The sequence below is a fragment of the Bos indicus genome, chromosome 14 (genome assembly GCF_029378745.1).
Source record: "Bos indicus isolate NIAB-ARS_2022 breed Sahiwal x Tharparkar chromosome 14, NIAB-ARS_B.indTharparkar_mat_pri_1.0, whole genome shotgun sequence".
Lineage (NCBI taxonomy): Eukaryota > Metazoa > Chordata > Mammalia > Artiodactyla > Bovidae > Bos > Bos indicus.
This window is the reverse complement of record NC_091773.1, coordinates 73,979,730-73,996,584: the sequence shown is the minus strand read 5'-3', so window position 1 is coordinate 73,996,584 and position 16,855 is coordinate 73,979,730. Positions and strand designations below refer to the sequence as shown.

Genomic DNA, 16,855 nt, shown 5'->3' with positions numbered 1-16,855 from the left:
AGAATAAGTTTAAAATCTCATATCTTTTGTGGGAACACAAGTATGCCTATTTCAATTCTTTTTTCTTCTATTAGTTTTTCAGTTATGGAACAAAAACATTATATCAAAACAGTGAAGCTTTGCAGTCTAAATTCTTTCCACCTTTTCCAAAAGTGATGCTACCAGCCAATAGTTTTCAAGGAAAAGTAGCATTTATTACCGGGGGAGGCACTGGCCTTGGAAAAGGAATGACAACTTGTCTGTCCAGCCTGGGTGCACAGTGCGTGATAGCCAGCCGGTGAGTGAGTCTCAGTAAGTTGCCAGGCGAGAGTCTATTGATGGAATAAGTCTGTGCTACAATGTTGAAAACACTTTTTGCCAGATTTGTTTGATTTGCATCTTAATCTCTATGAAATAGTCTTTAGATGATTTAAATCTCCTTGGAAAAAGTCAGTTATTATTTGTGATGATAGAAGTAATGATTGATGATGGAACTGATAATATACTTCACAAATTCAGCGACAGAATTTTTTCTGTGTATGAAGTAATGAAGTACTATATTGAGGCTCCTTTGTTTTCAGTGAGAGTGATTATAATTACTGATTCAGTAGATAGTTAACCTTGCACCAGGATAATGGATAGAATGCTTCCATTTCCTATAAGACGGGCAAATATTTCAAAACATCGATTGTGATGAATATAGGAAGGGGGAGGCCTTGTGGAAAGAATTTATTTAGGCATGTCCTGGTATCTTATAGCTATTCAAGTTAGAGGTTTAGAGACTGGCCAAAAAATCTATCCTTTCTTTCAGTTTGGAATACTGTAAAATTTTTAGATAGGCTAAATAATAGTCTGAATGATAAGTCACTGTATAATTTATAAGGGCCCAAAGGAGTTTCTTTCAGATGTTTCTTTTAACGCAAATTGGCCAGAACATTTTTTTTTTTATGTTGCAATGTTTTTAAGTGTGTTAATATATTATTGTCTTTGTAATACTATGTGATTTACATTGCTTTTGTGTGTTTGTTTTTCTGAAGCGTGTAAGATTCTGAGTACATCTAGGTTGTCCAAACCCATCAATTTGGTATAAAATCTGGTAACATAGATTTATATAGAACATAGATTTTTTAAAAATAGTTTAACCTAAGCTTACATCATTCCAGGAATGTATTTTCCTTCTAAAGCATGCCTGGACAAGAAAACACATAGAAAAGAATATAATTAAAGAAATAATTTAAAATTTAACTGGCTTAAAACTAATTCTATCAATTAATGTCAGATATATGAAAATTGCTTAAATGTAACTTCTGGAAAATAAATGCACTCAAACTAACTTGTTTATAGATTTAGCTTTTCTATTGTCCTCAAAATACATGTCTTTAAACTGTAAATTCTTTCTTAATTTATGAAATTAAAAAGAAAAATATAACATGAAGTTATTTCAGAACTCATGCAAAGTACCATGTGTTTCTTTCTAGAAAAATTGATGTTTTGAAAGCAACTGCAGAGCAGATATCTTCTCAAACTGGAAATAAGGTACATTAAAAAGTTATTTAAATCAGATTTCAGAATGATAACATGCTTAAGTAAGTGACTCATGCTTCTGGATTAAGAAGTCTGAAAAATGTAGAACTTTTTGTTTTTGTTGTTTTGCAGGTTCATGCAATTCAGTGTGATGTGAGGGACCCCGATATGGTGCAAAACGCTGTGTCAGAAACCATCAAAGTCATCGGACATCCTGATGTAAGTGTGATGGTGATGAGGCGACAGTATGAGGTGTTTGATGTTGATAGCACCTACCAAGGTGTATTAATGAAATAAAATATTGATGCTGAGCAAGTGCTGTGTTAAGAAGCCCCTGTTTTCCTCTGCTAGCAAAAAGCCAGCTCTTTTTGCTAGGGAGTAGAGTAGGTAGACTGCTATACTATTTCCTTTTAGGAACACTTTAAAAATACATTTATAATCATATAGAACAAACTTTATTTCACTATATTTAATAAGATTATGAAATAAGAGTAGCTATCCAAGAGCACAATATTTAGTTTAAATGATTCATGCTCTTTGCTTTTCTTTATAATTTTGGATTATCTCTGTCCATGGAGGAAAATAATACAAACAAGGAAACGGACAAAAACGCTCCAGATTTCTCCTTATAAGACCTGAGATATACATGGATGTTTTGCTTTTGTTTGGTTCGCATATTGGAAAGAAGCCTTTTCTCCAGTAGTCTCAAAGAGAGCACTTTGCTATGTTAAAGATATTTTTGGACAAATCAATATCTACTATAGAACTAAGTGGAATTTTTATTGTTATTGAAGAAGTTGGTCATCAACCAAGAATTTCATTAGCTAAATTAAGCCAAAATGATATCAGAAATTAAAGGCACTTTAATTGAGATTCCTTGAAATAAATAATCACATCCTAGACATGCTTAATCTATATGTATATTTTTAGTAATAGACTCTACCCTAATTTTGAGACACGGATTAGAATTCCAAAATTTGGTAAACAAAAAGAGGAAATTTTCAAAGGCTCACAGAAAGTAAAACTGAACCAAATCTCACAGTACTGTTCCTAACAGACTATGGACTTTAGCTTTAAGTTTCAGAAATAAAAGCTCTTTAGGAAAAATATTCCTCCTCATCTAAGTTTCTATAACTTGCCTTATTCACTTGTTAGATTGTGATAAACAATGCAGCAGGGAATTTTATTTCTCCCTCTGAAAGACTCTCTCCTAATGCTTGGAAGACAATAACTGACATAGTTCTGAATGGCACAGCCTTTGTGACTCTAGCAATTGGGAAGGAACTAATCAAAGCACAGAAAGGTATGTTTATTTATTTTTCACATATTAATTGGATCCCTACTGTGTGCAGGTTCTGTGCTAAGCCCTGGGATACTCAATGATGCAATGTCTGTACTTGTACAGTCAGTTCAGTCACTCAGAAAAACCTGATTACAGGTTTTTCTATTAAATGCTACTTTTGGTGATATGGATTTCTATTTTCTGTTGACCAGTCGTGATGCAATGGTATCAAGTGAGTCAGTTCAGTTCAGTTCAGTTCAGTCGCTCAGTTGTGTCTGACTCTTTGCGACCCCATGAACCACAGCACGCCAGGCCTCCCTGTCCATCGCCAACACCCGGAGTTCGCTCAAACTCATGTCCATCAAGTCAGTGATGCCATCCAGCCATCTCATCCTCTGTTGTCCCCTTCTCCTCCTGCCCCAATCCCTCCCAGCATCAGGGTCTTTTCCAATGAGTCAGTTCTTCACCTCAGGTGGCCAAAGTATTGGAGTTTCAGCTTCAGCATCAGTCCTTCCAATGAACATTCAGGACTGATTTCCTTTAGGAAGGACTGGTTGGATCTCCTTGCAGTCCAAGGGACTCTCAAGAATCTTCTCCAACACCACAGTTCAAAAGCATCAATTCTTTGGTGCTCAGCTTTCTTTACAGTCCACCTCTCACATCCATACACGGCCACTGGAAAAACGAGTATGTCTAGAATCAGTGTACAGTTACTCACTTAACACTCACTGATGACTTTTGTGTACCATACCCTGTGCTGCATGTCCAAATGACAGAGGTGAATAAGACACTGTCCCTGATCAGACTGTGGCTGGGACTTGAAGGGTGCAGGTATTTTCTCAGAGAGGTGATAGAGTATTCCGAACCAGGACAAGGAGGAAGTATCCTTGTGTTACTTGAAGGATGCCCTTTGGGGCTTGAGGGGAATGGCATGGAGCTGATCAGTTTCCTTCTGTTGGTTCAAAGCTTTTGTCTCATTAGATTCAATTTCTTCTTCTGTACAGCGTGGATAATTCTCAAATCAGCTTGAGAAAGGATCTAGGAACAGACAGAAGGATTCTAGAGGGGCATTAGCCTTTTTTCTACACGTATGCTAACAACTTCCATCTTTTCCCTGTTCTCTTATTGAAGTTGAAACCCTATGTTTCAATTCCTATTATAGCAAAGTGAATATGATTGAGATAGGGAATTTGCTTTTTAAAAAAATTTTTTTAAAGAAGGATGATTGAGTGGGGAGATAGAGAAGTGTGGGCTGACTTCTCTCTCTTCTCTCTCCCAGGATCCTTGTATCTCTTCTATATCTCTTCTTACTGTATCCTTTTTCAAGTGTATTTGAGAATTATCCACACTGTGTCTGATTTCCTCTCTCCATACCTCTTACTCATTTCTCGGTTTCTCTCCATATGTCTGTCTCTCTCACTCTCTATCAACTCTTCACTTTTGTTTCTCTGTTTATTTCTTCATCTCGGTCTCTCTCATCACTTGGTATTTCCCTGTCTTGTCTGTTTTATTTCATCCCCTGCCCGTCTTTGTTATTCTTGACTTCCGTCTGACTCTCCTTTCTTTTCTCATTATTGTCTTTCATTGTAATATAGACTTTGATCTATTTTTACTCATCACATTGGATTAAAATTAAAATTCTATGGACTTCATTAAAATTATATTAGCTCAGGCTTCTTAAAAGATGGAGCCAGTTTTTTTCTGCCAAAATTCCTGTCAGTTATAGATGCTGTAACCTGACAGTTTTCAGTTCAGTTCAGTTCAGTCGCTCAGTGGTGTCCAACTCTTTGTGACCCCATGGACCACAGCACGCCAGGCCTCCCTGTCCATCACCAACTCCCGGAGTTTACCCAAACTCATGTCCATTGAGTCAGTGATGCCATCCAACCATCTCCTGTGTCACCCCCTTCTCCTCTCACCTTCAGTCTTTCCCAGCATCAGAGTCTTTTCAAATGAGTCAGCTCTTCGCATCAGGTGGCCAAAGTATTGGAGTTTCACCTTCAGCTTCAGTCCTTCCAATGAACACCCAGGACTGATCTCCTTTAGGATGGACTGGTTGGATCTCCTTGCAGTCCAAGCGACTCTCAAGGGTCTTCTCCAACACCACAGTTCAAAAGCATCAATTCTTCTGCACTCAGCTTTCTTTATAGTCCAACTCTCACATCCATCAATGACCACTGGAAAAACCATAGCCTTGACTAAATGGACCTTTATTGACAAAGTAATGTCTCTGCTTTTTAATATGCTGTCTAGGCTGGCCATGACTTTCCTTCCAAGGAGTAAGCGTCTTTTAATTCATGGCTGCAATCACCATCTGCAGTGATTTTGGAGCCCAAAATAATAAAGTCTGCCACTGTTTCCCCATCTATTTGCCATGAAGTGATGGGACTGGATGCCATGATCTTAGTTTTCTGAATGGTGAGCTTTAAGCCAACTTTTTCACTCTCCTGTTTCACTTTCATCAAGAAGCTCTTTAGTTCTTCTTCACTTTCTGCCATAAGGGTGGTATTATTTGCATATCTGAGATTATTGATATTTCTCCCGGGATCTTGATTCCAGCTTGTGCTTCCTCCAGCCCAGTGTTTCTCATGATGTGCTCTGAATATAAATTAAATAAGCAGGGTGATGATATACAGCCTTGACGTACTCCTTTTCCTATTTGGAACCAGTCTGTTGTTCCATTTTGCTCTACCTTTTTATTATTGATTTGTAGAAAATTTTCATAGACTCTGTACTGAGTACTTTGTGAGATATAGTATGTATTTAGAATATCTCCTCCTAGTCTGTTGTTGTTCAGTCACTTAATTGTGTCTGACACTGTGCGACCCCACGAACTGCAGAATGCCAGGCTTCCCTGTCCTTCACTATCTCCTGGAGTTTACTCAAAGTCATGTCCATTGAGTCAGTGATACCATCCAACTGTCTCATCCTCTGTCACCCCCTTCTCCTTTTGCCCTCAATCTTTCTCTGCATCAGGGTCTTTTCCAATGAGTCAGCTCTTCACATTAGGTGACCAAAGTACTGGAGCTTCAGTTTCAGCATCAGTCCTTCCAATGAATATCAACCTTCAAGGTTGATATCCTTTAGGATTGATAGGTTTGATCTCCTTGCAGTCCAAGGGACTCTCAAGAGTCTTCTCCAACACCACAGTTCAAAAACATCAATTTTGTGGCTCTCAGTCTTCTTTATGGTCTAACTCTTATATTTGTACATGACTACTGGAAAAACCATAGCTTTGACAATAGAGACCTTTGTTGGCAAAGTAGTGTCTCTGCCTTTTAATATGCTGTCTAGGTTTTTTAATAGCTTTTATTCCAAGCAGCAAGCATCTTTTAATTTTGTGGCTGTAGTCACTGTCCACAGTGATTTTGAAGCTCAAGAAAGTAAAATCTTTCATTGTTTCCAATTTTACCCCATCTATTTGCCATGATGTGATGGGACCAGATGCCATGGTCTTCATTTTTTAAAAGTTGAGTTTTTAAGCCAGCTTTTTCACTCTCCTGTTTCACCTTCATGAAGAAACTCTTTAGTTCCTCTTCACTTTCTACCATTAAAGTGGTATCATCTGCATATCTGAGGTTGTTGCTATTTGTCCCAGCAGTCTTGATTCCAGCTTGTGAGTATACAGCCCAGCATTTTGCATGATGAACCCAGCATATAGGTTAAATAAGCAGGGTGACAATATATGGTCTTGATGTACTCCTTTCCCAATTTCAAACTAGTCCATTGTTCCATGTCCTGTTCTAAAGGCTGCTTCTGGCCCTACATACAGGTTTCTCAGGAGACAGGTAAGATGGTCTGGTATTCCTGTCTCTTTCAGAATTTCAGAATTTTCCAGTTTGTCGTGATCCACAGTCAAATGTGTTAGCATAGTCAGTGAAGCAGATGTCTTTTGGAATTTTCTGGCTTTTTCTATGATCCAGAGGATCATAGACCCTTTCTAGGTAATAACAGAAGTAACGATAAAAGAGTAGGTTATCTGGTCTCTAGCTGCTGCTGCTGCTGCTAAGTCGCTTCAGTCGTGTTTGACTCTGTGCAACCCCATAGACGGCAGCCCACTAGGCTCCCCCGTCCCTGGGATTCTCCAGGCAAGAACACTGGAGTGGGTTGCCATTTCCTTCTCCAATGTGTGAAAGTGAAAAGTGAAAGTGAAATCGCTCAGTCATGTCCGATTCTTAGCGACCCCATGGATGTAGCCCACCAGGCTCCTCCATCCATGGGATTTTCCAGGCAAGAGTACTGGAGTGGGGTGCCATTGTCTTCTCCATCTGGTCTCTAGAGGTTGTAGTTTTTACCAAATATAGCACATTTGCAGTCTTTATTTCTCCAAATGATTTTTCTGTTCCTTTATTCTGGGACTTCAATTATATATATGTTAACATGCTAGATACTTCCACAGCTCATTGACGTTCTGCCTTTTTTTTCCCCTCAATTTTTATCCCTTCTTTGTCCTTTATTTTCCATGCTTGATATTTGTGGTGTCTTCAAGAGCATGGATCTTTTCTTCTGCAACTAAGACCATTTATTTGATTTTTCATTTCAGATGTTTTTTAGTGTTAGAAGTTCTATTTGGTTCTACTTTTGTATTTCTAATTATACTCATGTTTTCCTTGAAATATTTTAGAATACTTACAATATCATTTTTTCTTCCATCTTTTGTTTTTTTAAACAAAAATGATATTTTTAATGATAAAAGGTACAATTCACAAAGGAGATAGACATCATAAATCATTACACACCTAACAACAGAGAAACAAAGATATATAAAGCAAAGCTGAGAAGAAATGTAAGGGAAAAGGAAAAAATATATAATCATAGTGAGACATATTAATATTTCTCTGAGAATATTTTATCAGTTACAGAAAAAATAAGAATAGATGTGTCTTGAATGATGTCATTAATAATTTAAATATAATAGTTTTATATTTATATTAATCTTATATCCTACAGAACTATATTTAAAATTTTGTATTTCATTTGTTATTTGGTTTCCATAGGACATTTAGAAAAACTGACAAAAAGGTAAACATTACTAAATTTCAAGAAGTAGAATTCCTTTCTTGTGTGATTCAGTTATACATATACACATATATTATTTTGGAAATTATTTTCCATTATAGGTTATAATAAGATATTGACTTTGTTCCCTGTGCTATGTAGTAAACCTTTGTTTCTTGTTGCATATCTATTTTTAAAATTAGAAATCTAGCATTCTATTCACACTAAGTCAATCAGGTGAAATCAAAATGTCATAAATTTTTTAGTTAGGCAAAAATTCATAAATCTTCAAAAATATATATATTATACATATGTGAAAGTGAAAGTCACTCAGTTGTGGCCGACTCTTTGCGACCCCATGGACTCTATAATCCATGGAATTCTCCAGGCCAGAATACTGGATTGGGTAGCCTTTCCCTTCTCCAGGGGATCTTTCTGACCCAGGAATTGAACCAGGGTCTCCTGCATTGCAGGTGGATTCTTTACCAACTGAGCTATCGGGGAAGCCTTGTATACAAAAGATTTTCTACTATGCTTGTTAAAGGCTTGAGAAAGAACATTAGAAAAAAAAAGAGAAGGTGGAGAAACTGGAAAACATAAACTAAATGAAATGGGAGCACTGAATGTACAATAGAGAATGTGAAACAAGCTAGATAAAAGTAAAAGATCCTCATAGAGTTCAGTTGTCTTTAAACATGGCTGCTCATTAGACACATATCTGAAACTGGCAAAAAAAAAAAAAAAAAAACAAGTAACACCTGGACATTTGTATTTTTCAAAGAATTCCAAGGTAATACTGATATGCATCTGGATTTTTAAAAATGATTACAGGTTTTTCTATTAAATGCTACTTTTGGTGATACAGATTTCTATTTTCTGTTGACCAGTCGTGATACCATGGTACTAAGTGAGTAATGGTTACATAGTCACAATAGTAAAAGATATTGATCAGTTTTCACAATCAGTAGCCAAATAAAAAATGAAAGATAATTACTGTTGCAAGCCATAATGGGAACGTGATTAACCTAACAATATAAAATAATTACATACAATTTGGGGGATCAAGCAGAGTGATGTGGTGAGTGGAAGTGCCTACATGCACATGTTTTCATCTGCTCAGCCAGTCTATGTCTTTTGGTTGGTACATTTACTCCATTTACATTTAAGTTAATTATCAATATATATGATCCTATTACTGTTTTCTTGTTTTGGGTTTATTTTCTATAGGTAGATCTTTTCCTTTTCTTGTTTTCTGCCTAGACAAGTTCCTTTAGCATTTGTTGTAAAGTTGATTTGGTGGTGCTGAGTTCTCTTAACTTTTGCTTGTCTGGAAAGCTTTTGATTTCTCCATCAAACCCGAAGGAGAGTTTTGCTTGGTAGAGTATTCTTGATGGTAGTTGCTTCCCTTTCATCACTTTAAATATATCATGCCACTCTCTTCTGGTTTACAAGTTTAGTTAAGAAATCAGCTGATAGCCTAATGGGAGTTTCCTTGTAGGTTATTTGTCATTTCCCCCTTGTTGCTTTTAACATTTTATCTCTGTCTTTAATTTTTGTCAGTTTGATTACTGTGTCTTGGTGTGTTCCTCCTGGGGTTTATCCTGCCTGGGACTTTCTGTGCTTCCTGGACTTGGCTGACTACTTCTTTTCCCATGTTAGAGAAGTTTTCAGCTATTAGTTCTTCAAATATTTTCTTAGATCCTTTCTGTCTCTCTTCTTCTGGGACCCCTGTAATGCAAATGTTGATGTGTTTAATGTTGTCCTTAAGGTCTCTTAGGCAGTCTTCATTTCTTTTCATTCTATTTTCTATATTTTGTTCTGTGGCAGTGATTTCTACCGTTCTGTCTTCCAGGTCATTTATCTGTTCTTCAGCCTCAGTTATTCTGCTGTGGATTCCTTCTAGTGTATTATTCATCTCTGTTTGTTTGTTCTTTAGTTCTTGTAGGTCTTCTGTTCTTTTTCCAAGATTCTGAATCATATTCACTATCATTCTGAATTCTTTTTCTGGGAGGTTACCTATCTCCACTTCATTTAGTTGTTTTCCTGGGGTTTGATCTTGTCCCTTCATCTGGACACAACTTCCTGCTTTTTCATGCTGATTAACTTTCTGTAATGTGGCTTTTGTTTTAGTCACAGTGGGACTGTGGTTCTTCTTGCTTCCTCTGTCTGCCCGCTGATGGAGAGTCTTGTGTAAGCTTCCTGATGGGAGGGACTGGTGGTGGGAAAAACTGGTCTTGCTCTAGTGGGCAGAGCCTTGCTCAGAACAGCTTTAATCCAATTATCTGCTGATAAGTGGGATTGCGTCCCCTCCCTGGTCGTGTTTTGGCCTGAGCCAATCCAACCCTTGGGTCTATGGGCTCTTGGTCTGGTTACTGGTGACCTTCAAGAGGGTTTACATCAAGGGGGACCTTCTGAGACTGCTGCTGCCTCTTCCCTGCCTCCTGTCGTGAGCTTCTGCTGACCCACACATGCACAGGAGACCCTCCAACACTGGCAGGTAGTTTTGCTTCAGTCTCCTGTGTTGGGGCGTGGGGGGTGGTGGTTACTGCTGCATTTCTCTGAGTCTTGGTTCACACAAGATTTTGTTTGTGACCTTCAAGACTGGAGTCTCCGTTTCCCCCAGTCCTGTGGAAGTCTTGTAATCAGATCCCTCTGGCCTTCAAGGTCAGATTCCCTGGGTATTCCAGTCCCTCTGTTGGATCCCCAGGTTGGAAGCCTGACGTGGGGTTTAGAACCGTCACTACAGTAGGAGAACTTCTTTGGTATTATTTTTCTCCAGTTTCTGGGTTGCCCATCCAGTGGGGTTGTGATTTGATTTTATCATGATTGTGCCCCTCCTACCACCTCCCTGCAGCTTTGTCCAAAGACAAAGAATATGCTTTGGAGTATCTTTTTCTGGTGGGCTCCAGTGTCCTTCTGTTGAGGGTTGTGCAATTACTAGTTGTGATTATGGTGGTCTTGCAGGAGGAGATGAGCACACATACTTCTATTCTGATGTCTTGAACAGAAGTCTTTTCTACTATCTTTAAAAAAAATTGTAAGTATAGTTGATTTAAAATATTCTGTTAGTTTCAGGTGTATAACATAGTGATTCAATATTGTTACAGATTATACTCCATTTAAAGTTACTACAAAATAGTGGCTGTGTTTTCCTGTGCTGTGCAATGTGTCCTCATTGCTTATTTTATACCCAGCAGTTTGTGTCTCAACCCTGTATTCCTATCTCACCACTCCCTTCTTTTTCACCTCACTGGTGACCACTAGTTTGGTCTCTATATCCATGGGCCTGCTTCTGTTTTGTCATATATATTCATTTATTTTAGATTTTGGAGAAGGAATGGCAACCCACTCCAGGATTCTTGCCTGGAAAATTCCCTGGACAGGGGAGCCTGGTGGGCGTCAGTCCATGGGGTCGCAGAGAGTCAGACGCAACTGAGCACACGGTACGGTCCATGTTAGATTTTAGGTTCCAAGTATATGCAATAACGTACAGCATTTGTCTTTCTCTGACTTATTTCCTTAAGCATGATACTCTTTCGGACCATTCATGTTGTTGCCGATGTCACAATTTCGTTCTTTTTTATGGCTGAGTGATATTCCATTGTGTATATATACATCACATTTTCTTTATTCATTCATCTGTTGATGAATGCTTAAGATTGCTTCCATATCTTGCCAATTGTAAATAATGCCACTATGAACATTGGGGTGCAGGTATCTTTTCTAATTAGTATATTCCTTTTCTTCATTTCATTTCTTTCCAACAATGGAATTACTGGATCATGTGGTAATTCTACTTTTAATTTTTTGAGGACTCCATACTGTTTTCAATAATGGCTGCACCAATTTATAGTCCCATCAACAACATATTAGGGTTTCTTTTTCTCTACATCCTTGCCAACATTTGTTATTTGTAGACTTTTGGTGATAGCCATTCTTACAGGTGTGAGGTGATGTCTCATTATGGTTTTGATTTATATTTCTCTGATGATTAGTAATGTTGAGCATTTTTCTTATGCCTGCTGGAGATCTGTATATCTTCGTTGGAAATAGATTATTCAGGTCTTTTGCCCATTCTTTAATTGAGTTGTTTGGTTTATTTAATATTGAGTTGTATGTGTTATTTACTTATTTTGGTTATTAGCCCCTTATTGGTTATCTTATTTGTCAGTATTTTTTCCCATTTAGTAGGTTTTTCTTTCATTTTGTTCATGGTTTTCTTTGTTGTACAAAAGCTTTTAAGTTTAATTATGTCCCATTTGTTAATTTTTGCCTTTATTCTTTTGTCTAAGGAAACAGATCTAAAAAAATATTGCTATGATTTATGTCAGAGAGTGTTCTCCCTTATTCTCTTCTAGGACTGTTATAGTTTTAGGTCTTACATTTAGGCCTTTAATTCATTTTTGGTTTATTTTTGAATACAATGTGAGGATATGTTCTAATCTTTTTTTTTGCATGTAGCTGTTCAGTGTACAATATCATCTGAAAGGTCTTCATCTGCTGATTCTCTCCTTTGTGTCGTTTCTGAGAGACTGTGTCTGTTATCTGATTTTTTCCCTGGTTGTTTCTGTGTCTTTTCGTGTGTAGTGATTTTGGGTTGCGTGCTATAAATCTTATGTCATTGAGCTGTGTGCATGTGTGTGTGTGTATGTGGTATGTCCATATGTGTATGCACTTCTATTTCCTTTTGAATTAAAAGCTGGTGGATCAGGTGAGTCTAGAGTAGACTTTATTTTGGGCTAATTAAATCCTCCTACTTTGGCCACCTGATATGAAGAGGCAACTCACTGGAAAAGATCCTGATGGTGGGAAGGATTGCAGGCAGGAGGAGAAGGGGGCAACAGAGAATGAGATGGTTGGATGGTGTCACTGACTCAGTGGACATGAATTTGAGCAGACTCTAGGAGTTGGTAAAGGACAGGGAAGCCTGGGGTGCTGCAGTCCATGGGGTTGCAAAGAGTCGGACACAACTTAGCAGCTGAACAACAAACACCCTCCTACTGATGCACAGCCCTTCTGAACTTTCCACTGAAAGCTCTGATACTCAACAAGGCTACGTGGACTCGCTTATCTCCCAGCCTATGTGTACTCAGGGAATTGTTCCGTTTATGACTCCCGGGTAGCTACTCTTCGCCTGGCCTTATGGACGCTCAGCCTAACAAGTACATTTTGGTGTCTGACCAGACTCAAGGATAGACTATGCCGATTTATGAGGCTCTGTCTTTACATACTTTCCTCTTTGGGGTTAATCTCCTCACAAATTCAAACTTCCTCATTCTCCCCAAACTCCAGTCTGTCTCCTAGACACAGTGATAATGCTATATTTTACTGTTTTCCCACTCCTTATGCCACAGTCTGGAGAAGGCAATGGCAACCCACTCCAGTACTTTTGCCTGGAAAATTCCATGGATCAGAGGAGCCTGGTGGGCTGCAGTCCTTGGGGTCGGGAAGAGTTGGACACAACTGAGTGACTTCACTTTCACTTTTCACTTTCATGCACTGGAGAAAGAAATGGCAACCCACTCCAGTGTTCTTGCCTGGAGAATCCCAGGGACAGCAGAGCCTGGTAGGCTGCCATCTATGCGGTCGCACAGAGTCAGACACAACTGAAGCGAGTCAGCAGCAGCAGCATGCCACAGTCTATATGACATATGTATATACGATATATACTACATAGATTGTAATATACACTATAATATGTATATATATATGGAGTACATACTGTAGTATATGTATAGTACCTTTATGTAAAATGTGATCTTAGGGCTCATTTCATTTGTCTTTCTTCTCTCAGAAATTGCTGTCTTCCCTCCCTGCTAAACAGTATCTGAAAATAGTTGTATCATATATTTGCTACAATTTCTTTATGTTTCAGGAGGAAGGCAAGTCCATGGTGCTGAAGGCAGAAGTCCCTGCTAATTTAGTTTTAGTTCTGATTTATTCCTGTTTAAATGGGTGGATCGGAGAAGGCAATGGCACCCCACTCCAGTACTCTTGCCTGGAAAATCCCATGGATGGAGGAGCCTGGTAGGTTCATGGGGTCGCTAAGAGTCGGACACGACTGAGTGACTTCACTTTCACTTTTCATGTTCATGCATTGGAGAAGGAAATGGCAACCCACTCCAGTGTTCTTGCCTGGAGAATCCCAGGAACGGGGGAGCCTGGTGGGCTGCCGTCTCTGGGGTCACACAGAGTCGGACACGACTGAGGTGACTTAGCAGCAGCAGCAGCAAATGGGAGGATAGCTAATGGAAATCCTATCCAGCTGTATGCAGGGCCTCTGAGATTTGAGCCTAGGTATTGACTCAGCTGGTATAGAATTTTGATTAAGATTGGGCCATCCTGAATGACAGCAAGATTACTAGCAAAGAAAGATGAGACACTTTTATTAGATTACTGTTTCATTAATTTAGCCTTAGTAAAGTTTTAAAAAATTCTTCTGTTTTGGTTATACCGTCTTGAACCAGATCCCATTATTTTAAATGTTTTCCTGATGTGAATTGGTTTAGCTGTATTGTTAATTACTGTATCATTTAAAAATATTAGGAGCATCATTTCTTGCTATTACCACCATCTATGCTGAGACTGGATCAGGTTTTGTAGTACCAAGTGCTTCTGCCAAGGCAGGAGTGGAGGCCTTGAACAAGTGAGTACTATCTTGTTAATCTTCTATTACTGGGTATATAGTAATCTAATAAGTACTTTCAGGTTAATCTTGTCCCTGAAGATGACATGCTTTGAAAGCCTGTGCAACTAAATTCCTGCTTTTTTGTTTCTTTCCAGAGAAAACTAAAACAATGACTAATTTGGATTTGCCAGGAGACACTGGGTCTCATGAATAGGTCTTATTTTTCTATTAGCTGCACTGTCCATTAGAATTCTCTGTAGTGATTAAACTATTCTGTAGATCTGTACTCTTCAGGAGCTACAAGCGGCCATTGAACCCTTGCATTGTGGTTACTGCGACTGAGAAACTAATTATTACTTAATTTTAATCACTGATCCAGTACGACTATATTATAAAGTTTGAGAAAAGGGCTGATAGGAACTTAGACTGGAGTGTCCATGTGTCTCTACTTGTACCCTCTCTGACCTCCCTTAAATGTGCTTTCATCCTTCTATTGTACTGACTATACTATTATACAGGATTAATAGACTAGCATAGACAGTGACCACTTATCAGGTCTTTCAGCTTTTTCTCAGCAGTATATGATTGCTTTTTGAATCTGTTCCCCATTGGACTTCCCAATGTCTTTGTTTTAATGTAAGTTCTTATCACTGCTTTTCTTCTTATTGTAATAGCCCCATAATATGCTTCTCTGCTGCCAGTTTATTTTTTATTCATGTTCCCACCAGATTCATCTTTCTAACAATGTATGTCTGCTGTTACAATTCCCTAGCTAAAAACCTTATATCATATTTCTATTCATCTTTGGAATAAAAGCCAAAACTCAGTATGATATTCTAAATGGACTTGCCTTTGGCCTTTCTGTATTCATTGGCTTGTTAGATCAATATCTATCGTGTACCTTTTGCGTACATGGCACTTCTACTAGGTAGAGGGATATGGTAGTAATGGAAATAGAACAATCCTCATTCTCACCGAGCTTGTATTCTTTTACCATTTTTCCTCTGCTTTAATCACTGATATTTCTGAGCTCTATACTTACTTAAACACATCATGCACTTTCATATATCTATGCCTAGATTGTGCTGTTGTTAGAATTTGCTATAATAGATTTCACCTCCCTTCAGAGCTCTCATATCCCACCTCTTCTGGGATATTTTTTCTCATTTCTTGGAGTAACAGGCAAGCTTGGCCTTGGAGCACAAAAGGAAGCAGGGCAAAGGCTAACATAATTTTTGTCAAGAGAACGCACTGGTCATAGCAAACACCCTCTTCCAACAACACAAGAGACCACTCTACACATGGATGCCACCAAATGGTCAATACCAAAATTAGATTGATTATATACTTTGCAGCCAAAGATGAAGAAGCTCTATGCAGTTAGCAAAAACAAGACCTGGAGATGATTGTGACTCAGATCATCAGCTCCTTATTGCAAAATTCAGACTTAAATTGAAGAAAGTAGGGAAAACCACTAGGCCATTCAGGTATGACCTAAATCAAATCATTTATGATTATACAGCGGAGGTGACGAATGGATTTGAGGGACTAGATCTGGTAGACAGAGTGTCTGAAGAATTATGGACGGAGGTTTGTAACATTGCACGTGATGAAGTGACCAAAACCATTCCGCAAGAAAAGAAATGCAAGAAGGCAAAATGGTTGTCTGAGGAAGGCTTATAAATAGCTGAGGAAAGAAGAGAAGCAAAAAGCAAGGGAGAAGGGGAAGGACACACCCTACTGCTGCTGCTAAGTCACTTCAGTCATGTCTGACTCTGTGCGACCCCATAGACGGCAGCCCACCAGGCTCCCCGATCCCTGGGATTCTCCAGGTAAGAACACTAGAGTGGGTTGCCATTTCCTTCTCCAATGCATGAAAGTGAAAAGTGAAAGTGAAGTCGCTCAGTCATGTCCGACTCTTAGCGACCCCCTGGACTGCAGCCCACCAGGCTCCTCTGTCCATGGGATTTTCCAGGCAAGAGTACTGGAGTGGGGTGCCATCGCCTTCTCCGAGGATACACCCAACTGAATGCAAAGTTTTAGAGAAGAGCAAGGAGAGATAAGAAGACCTTCTTAAATGAACAATGCAAAGAAGTAGATGAGGAAAACAATAGAATGGAAGTGACTAGAGATCTCTTCAAGAAAATTGGAGATATCAAGGGAACATTTCATGTTAGGTTGGGCACGGCAGATGATGGAAACAGTAAGGACCTAACAGTAGCAGAAGAGATTAAGAAGAGGGCGAAAGAATACACAGAAGAACTATACAAAAAAGGTCTTAATGGCCCGGATAACCATGATGGTGTCACTCACGCAGAGCTCGACATCCTGCAGTGTGAAGTCAAATGGGCCTTAGGAAGTATTCCTATAAACAAAGCTGGTGGAAGCAATGGAATTCCAGCTGAACTATTTCAAATCCTTAAAGTTGATGTTGTTAAAGTACC

General features: G+C 38.7%; 1 protein-coding gene across 2 annotated transcripts in view; it reads left to right on the top strand.

The window, feature by feature from the left end:
* The window catches only part of DECR1 (2,4-dienoyl-CoA reductase 1), a 43,534-nt gene that overhangs the window by 20,557 nt on the left and 6,122 nt on the right, over window positions 1-16,855 (top strand). The window contains exons 3-7 of one of the 2 annotated variants that reach the window (XM_070802933.1): window positions 75-277; window positions 1,458-1,515; window positions 1,636-1,722; window positions 2,659-2,806; window positions 14,330-14,429. In XM_070802933.1, the coding sequence (XP_070659034.1) occupies window positions 75-277; window positions 1,458-1,515; window positions 1,636-1,722; window positions 2,659-2,806; window positions 14,330-14,429 (596 nt within the window). Of the gene's footprint in view, window positions 1-74; window positions 278-1,457; window positions 1,516-1,635; window positions 1,723-2,658; window positions 2,807-11,106; window positions 11,227-13,658; window positions 13,811-14,329; window positions 14,430-16,855 lie in introns of both variants that reach the window. The other variant, XM_070802934.1, reaches the window with a different exon arrangement.